Here is a 19,193-nt window from a genome sequence, read left to right on the forward strand (position 1 = left end):
CGTGGAGCGACTGATTCCTCCGGCGCCCCCCCCGCCCCGTTTCCCAGCGCGGTGGGCGGGCGGGCGCAGCACGGCTGCCACAGGCGCTGCTGCGCGGCGGGCGGGCAGGTGCAGTGCGGTTGCCATGGGCGCAGCTGCGCGTCGAACCGGCGGGCCGGCCAGCGGGCGGGCGCAGCTCGCGGCGCCCTCCTGGCGGGCCGGCGCTGTGGTGCCCTGCGCCACCGGGGGTCTACCTAGAGCCGGCCCTGGTGCCCAGAACTGGACACAGGGCTTCAGGTGTGGTCTGACCAGGGCAGAATAGAGCAGGATTATGACTTCCCTTGTTTGAGACACTAGACTTCTGTTGATGCAGCCTAGAATAGCATTCACTTTTTTTGCTGCTGCATCACACAGTTGAAAGGGGGCAGCGCTGCTAAATCCAAGTGATTTGAAAAACACCGCTGAGTTGGTATTTCTATCAAAACCACAATACCTTGGCAGCTTGGTTCAAGTGGTGCTTTCTGCATTCCTCCCCCACCCTAATTATATCTGTAGGGAAAGTCTGAATAAACTCTGCTGCTCAATCCATACCTTCTCACAAGTGAGTCTCGCTGGGTTGATCTTTTAGTCAACTGGAAACCATAGCTGTGTTGGGGTGGTGCCAATTCTGTTAAGAAGAGCATTTAAAACATTCACAATGTGTTTAACAGCATTCTTGTTGGAAACATTAAAAAATACAATAAACATAGCAAACATTTAAAAAATGCCTCCTTACCGAAAAACAAAACAAAATCCCTACATATGATCATGGAGAGCAATCTTTTGTGAAGTCATATTTTCCTCCCTCAATATTTATCAAGGGAAAGGAACTCCTGACTGTCAATATTACATGAACAACAATATATTACTACTATTGACTGCAGCAGCAGGGAAAATACTCCAAATCTATTGATAGGTTTTGCTGAAACTTTGCTGATGTTTTCCAACAAGAAGCGAACTTCTTTTAAGTTTGAGGGTTTTGTAGTTTTTCATGGATGGAAAAGACTGATGCAAAGAACTTCCAGAGATTGTGTGGGTTAGGGTTACTATGAAATGATTTACATTGCTTTCTAAAGTAGTCTTGCTCAACTTTTGTATGTGATACAAGTGTGTGACTGCCCTCTTAGCTGCAGGTAGGTAGCCGTGTTGGTCTGATGTAGTCGAAACAAAATAAGAAAATTCCTTCCAGCAGCACCTTAAAGACCAACTAAGTTTTTATTTTGGTATGAGCTTTCGTGTGCATGCACACTTCTTCAGATGCCCTCTTAGCATGTGAGTCTGCCCCTTTGTTTTTCTGCTTGAAGATTCCTATCTCTGTTGGTTATTGCTCAAAGCTGATTAAGGGACGAGTATTAACATCTGATTTTGAGACTGAAATGCGCTCTAATTGTGCGACAACCTAAAGATTTTGCAAACCTGGCTGATTTGGCCATCTGGTGAGGCTGTGAACCTGCACTTGGCTGATGGGTGAGCAGCTTTTTCTGATGGCCTACCACCTTAAACAGGCGCCATCTTGGGCCAGAAGGCCAAGGAGGAGTCTGGGGGGCTCACTGACCCTGTCTTTCAGACATATACAGTACATAGTGTTTGAGTAGTACAATGGGCCTAGATGTGGGTAAGCTTGTAACCATGGTTGTAGGATGTCGGATGATTTGCTCTTGTGGTTAAAGTTCTGCCAGATATTTATTGAAAACTGTCTGCCCCCCCTTTTGTTCAATGAAACCCTACTTTTAAGTATTTCCAGTGAAAATTGCTATAATAATAATAATAATAATAATAATAATAATAATAATAATAATTTATTTATACCCCGCCCATCTGGCTGGGTTTCCCCAACCACTCTGAGCGGCTTCCAACAGAAAAATGAAATAAAATAATCTATTAAACATTAAAAAGCCTCCCTAAACAGGCACAGACAGGCTAGTCGGTGTTTTTTTGTGGACTAGCAACTTGAGTGGGCTTTTTTGCAAGGCTGAGTAAAAGGTCCTGGTGGAAAGTAGGGTCTGCCTCTGTTCTCCCACTGGCTTGGTGTTTCCCAAAGGCAGAGTTTCGGTCAAGAGCTGTTGGAGGTGGGAATGTCAAGGGTGAGGTGAGCGAAGAGGCCACCTGCGATTGGGTTCCCATTTGAGCTCCTATAAATAGCTTTGAGAATCGTTCAGTTTGTTGACTGGCTGATCATTTACAAAAGGCACCTCAACTTGGCCCTGCCAAAAGGCAGCTCTTATTCCTCCACAGAGGCTGCTGCAGCAGCAGGATCCCAGGCCTATTCCAGCTGCTCAGGTTTGCACCCGCCACAACCCAGTTAGTTGACGCCAGAATTCTGGCATGTCGGAAATGTCACAAGGGGTGGGTTGGCTCCTGTATGTTTGCGTTCAGAGTGATGAAAACATCTATTTTTGTGGGGTAGAGGGGAGGGGAGGGGAGGTACAGCTGAAAAAGGAAGCTTATCCATCTTGGTTGCCTGGGGCGAGTTCAGAATTCCCTCCAGGTAACTAAGCAGAAAAGTGCTTTCTCTTTTATTGATTTTATTAAAATAACTTTTTTACTGCTTTCACATCAAAATGATACCAAAGCAGCAAACAGTGGTAGTTGTTGGTGTCTATCAAGAAACAGGGAAGTGCACCTCTCGGGGTGAAGGCAAAGCACTGCATAAGCAGCAACAAAGGGACCTTCCTGGGGCACAGGCCTGGGCAGTGTGTCTGGAGGTCCTGGGTTGTCCAAACAACAAGACTCTCCCCCCCCCCCACCTTAGCCTTAGTGATGTGGTCCAAAGGAAAGCAGAGCAATACTTTTGGCACCAGCTTGGCTGCAGGAGTTGCCATAAGGAGCCATAGAATGCACCATCCATCCACCTTAGGGACTCCGCTCCAGATTTGTGTAGGGTTTACTCCTGAGACTTTTCTTCTCTGAAGATATTCCACAAGGAAATGGAGGTTTTGGGTCAGAGTTTTCCTTCTAGCTGGGCTCCCTTTCCAAGTTGATGAGCCCCATCTGACCCTCACTTCCCTCCACAGCATGTGCAGAAACCACCTTCTTGGACCCATTATTGGTCTTGTCTGCTCAATCCACCAAAGCCTGTCTTTGCATGCAGGGGAATTTCCTAACTCACTGAGGGTTTGAGACCTGTCAGCTACCCTCACTTGCTTTAGCCAGCAAATCAGAGCTGCCCCTGGGTTGTGGCCACTGTCACATCCTGACAGCTTTAGGAGCCATGGGTGAGATCTGAGTGCAGTGTGGGGACCAAGGGTGAACAAACTACCCCAGTAGTAAAACTACAATAACATTGGATCAATAAGTATCACCTAAAATACCAATAGGTTAACCATAGGTGCCGGTGCACCACAATTAAGTAGCATAGTTCTGTATGGACTAGGAATTTTGGGTGTATTTGCAGAATACTGTTCGGGGAGGCAACATAGGAGGAGGAGCTGCCTGGTTTTAGAAATCTTGATGCAGAAGCCCTGTGTCCTTTAAGTTAAACTGCCCACCTTTGTGTGTCTGGGAGGGGCAAAGGTTAAACTGACCGTCCTTGCCCCATGGCCTGCTTCCCTGCCCGCCTCTGTGTCTGTGCCTCCTGGCTCTCTGTCCAGCAGCCTCGTGCCTTCCAGATCTCAAGCGGTGGTTGTGCCTTGCACATCATGCTGTTCACTGAGCAGCCATAAAATGCATGCCTTGCTTCTCTCTTTAATTAGAAGGTTGCATGTGCTGACGCTGGCAGCATTTCAGTCACCGAGGAGTCCTCTGCCTCTCAAGCTTCCGAGGCACCTTATAAAGATTATGCGTTTTTTAAGCCGCTTGGTTGCCTGCTGAGAGCCCCACCCTGTTGAAGACCCTTCTGTGAGATGGCTGTGCTCCTGAGCATGTGGGAAATGCCCCGCCCCTGTGAATGAGTGTGCTAGGTCTGTGAATTTGTGTATGGGCTCTGTGCTGAGATTTTGCCAGGAAGTCTGAACCTGTCTAGAGGAGCCCCTTCATGAACATTTAACTCACTGTGATTCCATTAGAAGAAGCTTTTGGGGTAGGGCGTACTGAATCCCCACTTTTTGACTGTAGCTAGTCCAGCTTGGCCTTCACTCTGAGGTTGTCTGGGCACACGTTCAGAGTTCTTTTCTGCAGCCATAAGTCTAAAATTCTGCTCTGGGGGTGGGGAGCAGGGGAAACCTTTTTTCTGAGTGCTGAAGACACTGCCGAGTACTGAATTCTGCCTTCATGCAAAACACTGGAATCCAAGGATCTGGCATCAGGCCTGGGATCCATGGAGAGGCTTTTTATTATGGGCTTTGATCGCATCTTGTGTTGGTAGCAAATAAATGTTTCGCTTTCCCCCATGGCAACGAGCATGTAAAGAGCAAGACACAAGGCCAGGGTAGGATGCCTGGTTGGGTTCTTCTGGGTCCAGCTATGGGAAATGGTAGTTTTGTTGGGTGAGCTGTGAGCCCTTTGTGGGTGGCTGTTTCCACGCTAAAAGTTAAAACTCTGGACATCACATCCTTGGCTGGCAACCCTGCTCCAGCAGCGGTCGCGATGAAACTGGAGCAACTTCCGCAGGCCTACTCTATAGCAGAGAAGCCCAACACCCTCCTTAGCCCTCCGTGGAGCCACTCAGACATTTCTGAAAGTCCTAGGAAATGAAGCCCTGGTCTCTGTGGTTCCTGGATCCAAGCCTCAGACCTGGAGGAAGAGGAACCTCGTCAGGTCGCTCTGGAAAGCCATCCAGCTGGGGGCTGCCGTGGTGGGCTCCCACCCATGCATTGGGTGAGGCTGGCATTGATTATAGCTACCTGACGCTCTGCATCCTCCATTGCTCAAGAGGGCAAAGCACAATAGGCACAGGGAAGGAGGAACAGCAACAGGTCCCCCTCACAGCCAGATCGACGGTTGCATTTTGCGATTGCTGTTTGCGCTTGTTGGGGATTGGCAACCACTTTGAGACTCTCCTTCTGCAAAGCACCATGCAAGCCTGTTTCTCAATCAGTCAGTCTTCTGATGAAGGGTAGAAGGGGCTCCATACCTTCTTCCCTCCTCCCCTCCTCCCCAGTTTTTCCTTACTTCTCAGCTGGAAGCTGAGGAAGCCTCTCTGCCCTGGTGAGCCAGGGCGGTTCAACTGATCCCGCCTGCACACCTATAGAAACAGTCAAGCTGTCTCTTTGGTCTGCTCTTGCTGGCTGCAGATGGCCTTCTGCCAACCTCGCCCTGCTCAACTTGCCCTCAGCTGCACAGAAGCTGTGTCTGACGCAGCTCCTTAACTCTGAATGACACCCCCTGCAAACCCTCCCATTTCTCACCAGCTGCTGTCCTGTTACCAGGCAGCTGAGTTTGCTATGCTCTGTCTTCTTTTGGTGGTCTGGTGGTGGAAGCCCCCCCCCTTGTCCTCGGGCTCCTCTGTGTCGATTGGGAAGTCCTTAGGCTGACCTATTTCCCCATGCAAGGCTTGCTAAGCTGCAATGCTGCTGCAAGACTCGAGGGGGGGATTCAGTCCCCTCCACTGTTGCAGGAGCAGTGCCTTCCTCCTCTCCTTGGCCAAGAGCCAGCCAGCTCCCTCCCAGGGTCCCTCTTGCCATTTATCTCATCGGCGCGTGGTGTTTTTCCACGGCCTCTCCGGGTGACGTGGTTCCCTTTCTCCTGCCAACTCCTGCTCGGCAGGGACTCTCTTCTCTGGGGCCTCGGCGCAGACTGGGCTGATTTACAGCCCATATGGTGGGAGAATCCGCCAGCTCCCAGCTTTTGTTGCTCAGCACCTGGCAAATGGCTGGGAAAGCCTTTTGGCTGCTCAGGAAATGGCTGCGAATCCCGCGGTGGGTGGAGCCCTTCCGAAAGAGCCCCTGGGCCTGGGGGGCTTCTTTGGAGGAGCAGCATCCTAGCCAGCCCCCTCCCCCCCGTTTCAGTCCAAAGGGGCAGTTATGAACCCCTAACCTTGGGACCAAGGTTCTTCTGAAATACTGTGCTTTCATCTGACCTGAATAGGAGTGGGGCTCTGCCTATGCTCAGAGGCATGCTGTTTCTCTGGTTTTCAAAACAGGTTCCCTTAGCTAGGCCTAGGCAAGGCACGTTCCAGGTGCAGGAGATTGAAGTCTCCTGTGCACATGCTTTGAAGCCAGAGATGCCACATGGGGTTGCATTTGGGATTTCTACTTGCAAAGCAAGTACTGTCTACTGGAAGAGAACTGGAACTGCGGGCTCTCGTCTTGGAAGCAGAAGCAAAAATTTGGGGGAAACACTGTGGCTCCAACCATTGACCAGTGGCTGAGGAAAACCTGCCACATAACAGCACTGAATGAAATGGCCTGTTACAAAGTATGGAAAGGAAAAACGTGGGCAGTGGAGATCTTTCTAAATAATTGGGCGCTGTCTTTCTGAGGGCATTTCTGAAGATGTGTGTGATGCAGTCCCCAAAGGCTATCTGTTCACAGGAACTGACCTGCACGTGGCCTGCAGAGACTGTTCAAAGCAGAAAGTTTTACTTCTGCTCTTTTCCCTGAACTTGATAGGCATCGTTTGCATTGGAACATGCAGCTTGGACCACATTCAGAGGCTGAGACAAGAAGATCTCTTTCACCCATTGCCCCAGCAGGGCCCCCTCGCCTGCCAGCATTCAGCTGTTGAGACTGGTGCGGCTTCTGCCCATCTTGGGGAGTTCACTCTGGCAGGAGATTTTGTCCGTCTTTGCCAGCGCCTGGAGTTCACCAGCCCAGTCTCCATGAATCTTGTGGCTTTGCTGGATCAACCGCTCATTTACTCAGCAGAGAGGGAGAAATAAGGTGGGGGGGGCAGTAGCCAGTGGTTTTGGCAACCCGCCTCGATGGAAGTACTTTCTGCTCAAGCATATAGGACTTGGAAAACCGATAAAGGGCTACTTTGGGCAAGTTTTGTTATGAAATGCTTGGTGTATCCGTCAGTTATGTCCTAAGGCCAAGTTTATACAGGAGCAATGGAATTTTAAAGAGAATTAAGAGATTAGAGATTTCATTTAACTTCGAGTAATTTCCAAAATCCGACACAGGGCCTTTCCAGTGCATATGGGGAAAGACTCAGTGATAAAGCACCTGTCTTGCAAACACAAGGCCCCAGGTTCAATCCCCACATCCCCAGACATGGGTTGGCTGAGACCCCTGCCCGAAATTCTGGAGAGCAGCTGCAGACAGTACTGAAGTAGATGGACCAATGGTTTGACTCAAGATAAAGCAGCTTCCGATGATACGTGGGTGTAGGTGAATGAGAGAGAGGGAGGGAGTCCCATGTGAAGCAGTGAACATCCTCTTCCTGCCCACGTCCTGTCAACTAAGCCCCCTGAACCCACAACATCTGAGGCTGCCGGAGGATCAGGCCAGCACTTTGATTCAGGGCAATGGCTCAGCCAAGTCAACTTTGCAACTGGAACTTCAGGGTCAGTCTATGGTTGGTTGCTTGGCATCCGTCCGTCTCGGGAGACAATGGAGGAGGTCAAACGGCTGGTGAGTTACAGCGCCTCCTGTGGCTGTAGAGACATGTCTTGTTGCAACTGGGGCAGAAGGAGGTATCTGGTTGTGCTGCTGCGGATGGGCCAGGGCGTTTCTTCTCTGCACTCCTCCAAGCTTTCATTCCTCCTCTGGTCGCTACTATGGATGCATGACCTGACTGCCTGCCTCCAGGCACTGTGCTCATCTGCAAGGGATTCCCACATGGTGGGGTTGTTTTTGCCAGCCTTCATGTCACATTGGCAGACATCCCCGTACAGCACGTCCTTGGGGATCCTGCCATCTTTCACTCTGTGGACATGACCAAGGCAGTGTAGACATCGCTGAGACAGGAGTGCAAACATGCTGGGAATATGAGCTTGGGAGGAGCACATCTTTGTTTTGAATTCTGTCCTGCCATGTGATACCCAAAACCCTCCTGACATGATGTCTGTTAAAAGCATTGAAGCGTCACTCCCGACGGTTATAAGTTGCCCACGACTCACTTGCATAAATCCGTGTAGAAGCACTGGCAAAAACAATTCTGGATCTGGCAGAAGGGCCCCTCAGATGATTACTAAGCATGGAGCCAGGGCTTGCTCAGCCTGGACAGTCAAAATACCTTGTCCAAATGTCTCCTTGAAGAAAGCCATGTGGAGTTCATAATAAGCCCTGTGCGGAGGGCTTTGGTGAGAGAGTAGGCCTTGTGCAGTTTGGCTAGAAAATAGTGATTTTTGCATGCAGATCTTTTAAATGTGCAGGTATGGAGCTTGCAGCACGAGGCTGTGGCAACATCCTCTGGGATTGAAGCTCCAGCCACACCCTCCCTCCCTGTTGGAGTATGCATTTGGTTGGTGGCATGGAAAGGGGTTGTGGGGTACTGCAACCTATCCACATATTTTTGTGCCTTTCCCTCTGCTAACTTTGGAGCACACATTTTGTGGTCATTTGTGTGCACCTTGACAAGCCCCCCCCCTTTTCTATAGCTCTTTGTATTCCCATTTTACAGATGAGCCTGAAAGGAAATGAATTTTCTGAGCATGTGTAGAAGAGATGGGGTCTTGAATCCAGCTGTCCCAGTTTCAAGTCTAGTTGCAGCTATGCATCCCTCCTACCCACCGAGAATACCCCAAATGTTGCTCCAGGGGTGGGTGAGGGAGCACTGCAGCTGGGAAGTGTTGGTGCCTAGATGCTGTTCTCCCTCCCCATGTTGTCATTCTGCTGCTGTTTCCTGTGCCTTTGTGTAGTTTTCACTGCCAAACTCTCTCAAGCTCTCACGTCACGTCACCCAAACGGTCCCTTGGGAGTTTGGTCTGTCTTGCGGCCGCTTAGTATGAATAAATGTTTGTGTTTGGATGATTTTGTCATGGCCTTTGGCTAGCACAATAAACTTATTGAATGAAATAAACGTTATTAATGAAAAGTATTGTTTAATTTTGAACAGGGCATCTGGCTTTCTCTAGCATGGTAGCTAGTTTTGGTGGGATGGGCGGGATGGCCAAATCCAACCCTTGTCCTCCTTTGCATATTGTTTTCCACCTGGATAGGGTTTGGGCTCTGTGGCCCCACAACTTGGATTTGTGTAGGACAGTATTATTTGCTACATGGCGTCTTCGCTTGCCTGACAGTGTTGGTGCTGCAGTCCTGATGTGTTGCTAGTAGCTTTGGTGTTTAAGAACTTAGGAAGAGTCTGCAGGATCAGGCCAGTAGCCTCCTCTGTTGCATCTTTTCCAGCATCCTGTTCACACAGTGACCAACCAGATGCCTGTGGGAAGCCTGCAGGTATGTTTCTGTACCACACAGGGTGCCTTGCAGCATTTCCCCCATGAATTGGCACAACAGCTCTGTCGTTGCCCTTATGAACTGCTGCAAACTCAGAACTTGCATTCAGGCCTCTCTGAAGCCTACGTCTCTCTCTGATTGTCCCACTGCAGCATGTCAAAGTGCTGGTATGAATTCTCAAGATTGGACTTCTTACACATACAAAACATTCCCCTGCGCATAAGAGGACTACCATGTCAGGGAGGAAGGCACCCATACAGCCCTCCTCCCTGGCATGCTATTACATATTAGTATTTTTTAAATTTGCCTGCCATCCTATATCTGTACTGTAGATCTCAGGGCAGTTCACCAAGTTTTCATCGTGTGGCAAAAGAGAAGACAAGGAGAGGCAGGCATTTGTCTGAGCTTCTAGTTGCAATAGTTCACAGGTTGACCCCCTCGGTGGCCTTAGGTGTCACAGCTGATCAAGAGGCTGCAGTTGAAAGCTTTCTAGCCTGCAATGGGGCTGGGATTCTAGCTTGCTCATTGGCGCTGCATAGTAGACTGTGCTGGATTGTTTGGGGCCAGAATCTCGTAGACAGGGCCTTGCAGAGAGACTTTTTTCAGGTGAGTGAAGCACTTGGAGTGGCAGGAAGTGACCCTTGGAGTGGGCGGGGGTGGTTTGCATGATCAGTGCTCCTCTGTTACATTTTTGGGCGCAAGTTCCTGACTCCTCCTTGCCCGCCACTACCCAGTTAACAGACTTGGAAGTATAATTTTTCCTTCATCACTGCCCTCCTTGCTGTGGAGAAGACCCTCTTTTGCAGGGGTCAGCAAACCTTTTCAGCAGGGGGCCGGTCCACTGTCCCTCAGACCTTGTGGGGGGCCGGACTATATTTTGGAAAAAAATCTGAATGAATTCCTATGCCCCACAAATAACCCAGAGATGCATTTTAAATAAAAGGACACATTCTACTCATGTAAAAACATGCTGATTCCCGGACCGTCCATGGGCTGAATTTAGAAGGTGATTGGGCTGCATCTGGCCCCCAGGCCTTAGTTTGGGGACCCCTGCTCTTTTGCCTGTGTCCCTCCTTGTCACGATCAAGACCAACTTAGCCTGAGGCAATGCTCAGGAGAAGCTCAAGCAGAAACGTCCCCTGATGTCACCCTTTCTTATTCTGTCTGGGAAAGAGTCTTAACCCAGTGATCCATCATGCTGTTTACCTCTAGATGACTTGAATGCACTGCCCATTGGACTCTCCTTGAAGACCATGCAGAATACAGCTTCAGGATTGAGAACCCAAGCCACTAGTGCTGAGGCAGATGTGTGGCTCCTAATCTCTTTCCATGTCCAGTCCTGAGTGCTGGTGGATCCTTTTCAAAGTCCTAAGTCAACTTGCAGGCTTGCCTGTCTCAATGGGATCCCTCTCATTCACGGGCACCATTCTCAGGTGTTTGCAGGTGCAGCGAGTGGAAATTAGGGTGGGTAAGAAACTTATCTGTGGTGACTCTCCATGGTGGGATTCTTAGCAGTTCCCCTCCCCAGCTCTTATTTTATATGGATTTTCTTTGCATGTCTTGCCACAAGAGAGGAGTAACAGCCCCAGCCTGGGCATGTTTAATAGGAAGCAACACTCCCCTGAGTTCAACAGGGCCTGCTCTTTTCTAGTCCTACAGAGGATCATGGCCTGACGTGTTTGCCTTTCTGCTGTTGCTCTTGCCTCGTTCTTCAGGGGTTGCAGCTGCTGTTGGTTGTGCCGGCGACCACTCTCATGGTTCCTGTTGCTGAGGCAGACAACAGACTGCTTCTCTTCCAAGTTAATGGTTGGAGACTGCAATGGATGGGGGCATCTTTTTTTCCCCTTCTGGGAAGGTGTAACCCTGTATCCTGTTCCATGGGAGAGAAACCCCTTGAGTTCAGTGGTACTTCCTTTCAAGTAAACATGTAGAAGACTGGGTAGCTATAGAATCTCCTTCTCTCTCACACATTGCCCACCTCTGCCTCTCATCTCCCAGGCTGATGGGGGCTCATTGCAGGACTTCAGTGCCCTGTGTGCAGTCTAGTGTGTAAGAGAGCCAAGTCAGAACTGTGGATCTCTTTCTCTTTTACTCCCGCCCCAATGCCAGCAGAGGCTCTCTTCTTCTTTTTTTATATATAATATTTTTTATTAAATTTTTTCCAAAGTACAATAGAAAAAAAGCACAGAAAAAAGACAAAAAAAAATTACAAAAAACAAACAAGCAAAAATACAAAATTCCTTAATCCCTTCACATTGTCTATAGGGACCCCCTCGGGTTTCCCTCCCTGTGGTCCTTAATTAAATTTATTATTAGCAAATTCTATATCATTTTAATCACCTTATAAGTCCTATTTTTCCTGTCATCTTACATATGAAAAATTTCCACAGTTCATTTACACTTAATTTCTATCTTAGTAATTTACTTTAGCATATTTTTTAAGATATAATTTAAAATCTTTCCACTCTTCTTCTATCACTTCTTCTCCCTGGTTGCGGATTCTTCCGGTCATCTCAGCCAGTTCCATAAACTCCATCATCTTCATCTGCCAATCATCAATCGTTGGTACAGAGGCTCTCTTCTTTCTGCCCAGGAACAGGAGAAATCTCTTCTTCCCAGACAGCCAAACTTTCAGAAATTCTCAATCCCTAGGCAGTATTTCTGTGAGGTGATGCATGAAGCACCGTGACCATTATACCTGGGGGTGGGGGGTGGCACCTGCTGCTAGTCCTGAGCTGTGAAAGTGTCCCGTATCCCTTTCTCTATTCCTAATGCATTTTTCGTCTTCCTTTCTCAGATTCCGTAATGATGAATGGTTCCAGCGTGGCAAACACGACCACGACTGCCACCACCCCTGCAAAATCCAAGGAGGACCAGGTAGTGAACGGGCATGACGAGAAGGAGAACAACCCCTTTGCCGAGTACATGTGGATGGAGAACGAAGAGGACTTCAACCGGCAGGTGAGGCAGTCAAGGGGCTTGCTGCAGTTGCTGACTCTCCAGTCTGTTCCTTGGTACGTGGTTTATAGGCCACAGTTTTTATGGGGCAGCCTACAGGGATTATGAGAAGCGAAATGCCAGTAGAGTACAGAACACCATTAGAGAATCAGAAAAATCACTTACAAATAGATGCTCAGGCTGCCCCCCCCCCTTTGTGTCGTCCTCACTCACAGGTTGGGGCAGCCCACACTCAGGATAGGGCAGGGGGTTGGTGTTTATGACTTTACATAAGAACTAGTCCAGCATCCTGTTCTCAGGGCGGCCAACCAAGATGTCTCTTCTGCGAAACCCACAAGCAGCATTCAGGGACAAGAACAGTCTCCCCTTCTGTGGCTTCCAGCAACTGGTATTTGGAAATATTGCAGCTGTGGAGGCAGAGCAAAGCTGTCATGGCTTGTAGCCATTTCTGGCCCTCTCTTCCACGGATTTGCCTAATCCTCTTTTAAACCCATCTAACTATGTGGCCATCACTGCCTCCTGTGGGAGGGAGTTCTGGCGTTTAACTCCCGTGTTGAGCAAGAGTTTAGCCCTGTCTACAGAAGGGCCATGGGAGGCAGGATGTCTGCCATTAGAACCTCGCCTCAGCCTTGAGCAAGTGGCTCTCCTTCACCTGCATTAGTAATAGAAAGAGATTTGCCTACCTTTAAAATCATGCTACTAAGATGTGGCTTTAATCAAGGGGTGTGTTTAAGCTTCTTTGAAAGAACTTTATCTTTGGGTAAAGACCAGGCCGACAGATGGAGGAAGGAGGGAAGTAAGATGTAGAAGGCACAGGAGACGTCGGAGGGAAGGAGGAATGAGTTTTTGGGGCACTAAAACGACGATCCCTGATCTTTCAGGAAGCCCCAGTCTCTCCCTCATCTCTCTGATGGCAAGCCTCCACCTGCCTCTGGCTGCACGACAGCTAGGAATTTGGTCTTTATGAATCTATTCATTTTAGATTATCTTCAACCCACTTTTTCTACCCTTGAGGTGGCTTCCGATTGCAAACTTTAGAAATGGCAGGACTCAGTAAAATCCAGCAGCATTAAAAACCAGGGGAAAAAACAGAAGAGAGAGGAGCGGTGCCATGCCTCCTCCAGGATGGCAGCCCTGAGCTTTTGGGCTACTGGCCTCAAGGCTCCTCTCCTGGCAGTCCCAAGTTCTGGATGCCTCTTGGGCTTGGCCTGTAGCTGCCGTAGGAGCTCCCACAGGAAGAGGCAGCGGTACCCCCCCCCCCCCAGCTACAACGCCACAAGGGGCTTGAAAGGTAAGCAGGAGTGCCTTGAATTCCGCCTAGAGAAGGCCCAGCAGCTGCCAGCACAGCAGTTGCCAAACAGGCAGGACGAGCTCCTCGGCATGGAGCATTCGTTGCGCTTCTCAATGCCTTTTCAAGGGCAGAGCTGCTGCAAAGGCTGGGCTGTAGGAGGTGGCAGGGAGAAGGATCCTGCAGCTTGCTGCCACTTCTCTTTAGGATACATGCTCCTATCCCCTGCATCTGTTGCCAGAGTCCTTGGGTCTGTCTCTGTCCTTGCCTCTCCCCTCCCTGGCTGCTTTTCCTCCCTGTCCACCTTGGCTCCCTTCCCATGCCCACTCCCATCACTGCTGAGGAAGCTCCTTGGAAAGGACCTAGCTGAATGGGGCAGGGCAGGCTTTATTTATTTACTGCATTTGTGCCCAAAAGGCTCCCTGAGCGGGTTACGTGTAGCCAAGACGGACGCTACCCACAGGCTCATTATCTGAAAAGAAACCTGACACGCAAGGCAAAAGGGACTGGGAGGGAAGAGGAAAATAAAGACTCGGGCACCAATTTCTGAACAGTTGCTCCTCTGATGACCAGCTTGGCACAGTTCAGGGGCAGGGAGGTGCTTGATGGAGCTGGGCCTCCGTTGGTTCCCATCTCTCTCTCGCTTAGGCAGTCTGGCGGAATGGGCCTCTAGTGGGTCCCGAGTTCAGTCTCTGCCAGCATCTCCAGCAGAAAGGTTCAGCTGGCAGGTGATGGGGAAGCTCTTTTCCACTTGAGGCCCAGGAGAATGGTTGGCAGTTGGGGGAGACAGTACAAGGCTACCTGGATGAGGGGGCTGAGCTTTTGCGACACAGCTCCCTATATTCCTGCCTCCCGGACTCTTTGTGCTTGACCACTGAGGACGAGCTGGGGGGGCAGTTTTGGTGAGAGCTGAGTCCTCAGACCTTACGGCTGAAGCTCCCTGGTTCTTATCTCAGCATCTCCCTTCTGCTCTGGGAGGTCTGGAACTGCTTAGCCTGCTGCGCTCCAAGCCTTGGCGGGGCGGTTTTGCTGCTTCCTGTCTTCTCGGGGCCTCTGTCCAGCTGCCAAGCTTGCAATGTGGCAGTGTGCGAGGAAAGCCTCCGCAGAAGGAAGGAATCTTGCCCAGGGATGACAGGAGAAGCCCCGCCTGCCTTCTGAGGGTCTCATTGGTGGAGGAGGAGGCTTCAGCTGAAAACAAGAAATCTGAAACCCTTCCTTCCTTCTTGGGGGTGAGCAGACCAGCCCTGCTGCTTTCCAGGACCCAGTTGCATCAACACTGAGTCTCTTCTGTTTGGGAGGGCATCCTCTGGGTAGGGCCTGGAAGCAGATAGGAAGGCTTGCAGCGGGACCACTGAGGAAGGAGGACGGCAGCTCCTGCAAAATGTTCTCTGTGGGCAGGGCAAGCCACAAGCCAGAGTCATCAGGGAGACGTTCATTCTCCTTCTTTTGAAAGAGCACAAAGGCAGGACATTCAGGGGAAGTGGAGAAGCCCCAGGATGGAGGCATGCATGGAAGTGCGGAGAGGCCAGGTGTGCCCCCGTGGCACAGGGTCTGGTTGAACTTTAAGCTGGGCTCCTAAACTGAGTGGGCTGGCTGGCTTTGGCTAGTTGCTCCCTCTCTGCCTCTGTTGCCCATAAGGGGACCTGACCCACAAAGTGGTTGTGAAGGTGGAGGGATTGTCGAGCATTCTGTGTGCAGTGAGAAATGCTGCAACCATGAGAAGTTGGCCTCTCAAGGGCTTCTTGGCATGCCTGCATTGTGACAGCTACTGGGATGAATGAAGTGTCCCTGGTCCAGGAGAGGCTGCTCTGTGGCTGGTGCAAATGAAAGCCACAAAAGCCGTGGGATTTGCCGGCTGGAACTTCCCTGCTTGCAAATGCAGCTGAGCTTCACAAGCAGAAGGGGAGCTGGGGTCTGGGGTACTGTTTGCCTTGAAGTGTGAAACTAGTCTTCCCCACTCTGAGGCCTTCCCAATGATTTGGACCACATCTCCAGCTGTTTGGACCACATCAGCGGCTCAGGATCCCAACCCCTGGAGGACAGTCTCTCTCCACATGAACTGACTCAGACCCTGCAGCCTTCATTGAAGGCCCTTCTCCATCTGCTTCATGTGCAGGAGGAGTAAAAAGGGGCAACACGAAAGCAGCCTTTTCATTGGGTGACACGCACATCCTTGAGGAATGCTGTCCCTGGGTAATCTTGCCTGACACCATCATGCTTCGTTTTTAGGCGCTGGCCTAAGACATGTTTATTTAGTCCTTGGGCTCAGTAGTAGAGCATGAGACTCTTAATCTCAGGGCCGTGGGTTGAAGTCCCATATTGGGCAACAGATACCTGCATTGCAGTGGGTTGGACTAGATGACTCTTGTGGTCCCTTCAAACTCTACAGTATTCTGTTCTACCCAGCCTTCAGGTGGTTAAGTTCATCTCTGTTGTGCTGCTCATCTTTTAATAGGATGGGCCAGGCCTTTTCCTTCTTACTGTGCTGTTGGGTGAGCATTTGAGGGGTTTTGCACTGCACAATGCTTTTTAATTTTGCTTTTACTTGATTTATGTGCTTCATCTTTACTGAGAGGTATTCTTTTTGTCTAAAGCAACTTAGAAATGCATTAAATAAGTAACAAATACAAAAGGATGGTCATGCTGGCTGGGGCTGATGGGAGTTGTAATCCAAAATGTCTGGTGAGCGCCAGGTTGCGCAAGGCTGTGTTTGGCCCTGTGGAATAATTGGTGATGGCCAGGCAGCCTTGACCGGTTGGCCATGGCTGGGGCCTGTGCATTTCACCCACTGTCCAACAAACAATCTGAGGTGAGGCTTGAGAAACCATGTTCCTAGTCCTCCTTGCTTTTTAACCGTGTTCCCTGGTTTGGACTTTGAGGGGAGAGGAAACCCCTGGAATGAGGACGCAAGAGCCCTACGGCTGAGTCAGGCCAAAGGCCCTGCTCCCCCAGCATCCTGTTTCCCTCTGTGGCCTGCCAGGTGCCTGTGGAAAGCCCACAAGCGGGACAGGAGCAGCCCCCTTTTCTCCCACCCTTGTTTCCCAGCAACTCACATATATGGGCATACTGGGTGGTGTGGCAAGTAGCCGTTCACCCCCGGATCCACCGTGAGTTTATCAGAACCATCCAAGTTAGTGGCCGTTATTACACCTTGCAGTAGCTCATGTCAGAGTTTGGCTTTGTGAAGGAGGTCTTCCTTTGTATCACAGAGTTAGAGAGTTGGAAGGGACCCAGAGGGTCATCTGGTCGCATCTCCTGTAATGCAAGAATCACAGCTAGTCTGAATTTTCCAATATGCGCCATCACTGGGTGACCACAGGCATTAATTAGCATTAAAAGAGAGGGACAAAAAACACTCCCTAGCCACTTGCTTATAGGAAATGGTGTTTGCTGTGTCCATTCACCCAACGGAGTGGTATAACAATAAATTAAAGCGGTGGCAGCAGCAATACAGCCTTGTATTAATAACATTGGGAAACAGGAAATGCATTGATTTCTGCAGCAAATTGGCAGTCAAGTGGTAGTGCCACTCTGTCTAGGGAGGTTTTCTCCAAGTCAGTTGGGAAGACTCTCTAGTGTCCAGGGATAATATCCTAAATTAAGGTAGCCCTAAAAGGCAGCAGCTGTTTAACTCACTACTAGTAGCATGTTAGGGGCTGCATCCTGCAGAACAGCCAAATGTCACAGGATCTCAGCCAAGAGACCTTCCAGCTTTCAGTAAACAGACACGGGTACCGTAAGATTGGAGATTAATAGTAATGAGGAGAGGGGAGGGAGGCAGCTGCCCAATGAATCCACAGCTAAGTCTGGATTTGACTGCAGGTTGTCACCTGCTTGTCTCTGTCTTTCCCCAGTTGAAGGTCAGACGCATGCATGCATGGTTGTGTTGCTATGCCCCCTAATGCAGGATAGTATTTAGTGGGGGTGTTTAGTGCTTGCTGTGGCGTCTGTATTAAGCACATGTTGGAAAAATTGCGATGTTGCTGGGGCCGGTGCAGCTCCCATTCTCCCTCCTCTCAGGGACGCATGTCAGCGGTGGGTCCCAAGTGCCACCGTGCGCCAGCTTGAAGTACAGCACCACCTGCAATTGAGCTGACGAGACGTGAAATCTGCTTGCTCTTGCCCTGCCAGCTTGGTGATTTGAAGGTTGACATGATTGGGAAGGGAAGGGTCAGGGTTTCTCTGGCCCTTTTTTCTTGTTTTAATGGGCTCTACTGAGAGGCTAGAGATCACACACAAGGGTCTGTGGGAACCTTGGCTTGGCACCCCTAAGATCTTCCGGACTTTGATGAGTGAAACTTAATGAAGAGATGGATTTGCCCTGTGCAGAAGGAAGGATTAGAGAAAGGCATTGAAGATTAAGGGATGGCTACCAGAACGCCACACAGTGCACCTGTGGAGTGGCCATACTTTAAAACACAATACTGTGTGCATCTCTGCTCACCCTCCAAATAATATTGAGAATGACATGGGAGGAGTGGGTGGAAATCTTTTTCTTCCCTCCTAATCCTGGAACAGTCTTCCCCAAACTGGTGTTGTCCAGCTGTTTGGGGCTTTGGTTCCCATTGGTCCCGGTCAGCACAGCCCATGCTATATAGTAGAAAATAGCTGGAGGGTAACATAAGTACATAAGGAGAGCCCTGCTGGATCAGGCCCATGACTCATGTGGTTCAACACCCCGTTCTCACAGTGGCCTACCAGATGCCTATTAGGGGAAACAGAGCCCTCTCCCCTCCTGGGGTTTCCAACAACTGGCATTCAAAAGCAGAGCACAGCCCTCTCCTCCTCCATTAATTTCTCTAATCCTCTCTTAAAGCCATCCAAGTTGGTGGCCCTCCCTGCCTCCTGCGGAGCAAGTTCCGTAGTTTAACAATGTGCTCCTATCCACTGAGAGAGGAGAGTCCCTCAAGGAGTGCAGAATTAATTCATTGTGAAACGGCAGCCACTCGCTTAGGTGGCTTTAAAAGCGGTCAGACAAGGGAAGAGGCCTGCCATTGGCGATTCGTGAGAGGTTAGTATCTGGAAGAGCGGGGGCCAGCCAGGAGCTGCCCTCCTTGTTTGCATCAGGTTTCTCCAAGCTGCATCCCTCTTTGTGGGGCTTCTCCATGACAGCTGACATTGGCGAGCCAGGGAGGAATCGCAGGCCAGGGTCTGAAGGCCATTGATGGATGCCACCGTGTTGCTGAAGCTAAGCAGCTCCGGATGGCCACCTGTGTTGCAGCTCCGGATGGCCACCTGGGTTCCATGATGGAAGGAAGGGATTGTATAAAGAAATAAATACTATTTTGGGGTTGGTGCAGTTGGAGGTACATCTTTTCCTATGTGACCCTCCCTTGTGGATCTGCTTCCTGGCCAGGTGGAGGAGGAGCTTCAGGAGCAGGAATTCCTCGACCGCTGTTTCCAGGAGATGCTGGATGAAGAGGACCAGGATTGGTTCATCCCGTCCCGTGACCTGCCCCAGGGCATTGGGCAGCTTCAACAGCAGCTGAACGGGCTCTCGGTCAATGACAACACCCACAGCCACGTATCGGAAGACATTTTGGTAAGCCCTGGGACACGGACTGGAAATGGGCATGGGGACCTGGCTCTGCCAGTTGGGCACAGATTAGGGGCAGGGGTGTGAAGAGGGAGAAAAAAGGTGGGCTCCCTTGCTCTCAGGCACACTTTTCTGGCCCAGTGAAAATCATTGAGGTCCTGAAATCCAGCCATTTCCC

General features: G+C 50.1%; 1 protein-coding gene across 3 annotated transcripts in view; it reads left to right on the forward strand.

Moving 5' to 3' along the window:
- Positions 1-19,193, forward strand: part of PAIP2B (poly(A) binding protein interacting protein 2B) — a 34,982-nt gene that overhangs the window by 12,876 nt on the left and 2,913 nt on the right. For all 3 annotated transcript variants that reach the window (XM_035103684.2, XM_035103688.2, XM_035103686.2), the window contains exons 2-3: positions 12,031-12,194; positions 18,836-19,021. In XM_035103684.2, the coding sequence (XP_034959575.1) occupies positions 12,039-12,194; positions 18,836-19,021 (342 nt within the window). In that variant the 5' untranslated portion in view covers positions 12,031-12,038. The remainder of the gene's footprint in view (positions 1-12,030; positions 12,195-18,835; positions 19,022-19,193) is intronic.

This window comes from Zootoca vivipara, chromosome 9 (assembly GCF_963506605.1).
Source record: "Zootoca vivipara chromosome 9, rZooViv1.1, whole genome shotgun sequence".
Taxonomy (NCBI): domain Eukaryota; kingdom Metazoa; phylum Chordata; class Lepidosauria; order Squamata; family Lacertidae; genus Zootoca; species Zootoca vivipara.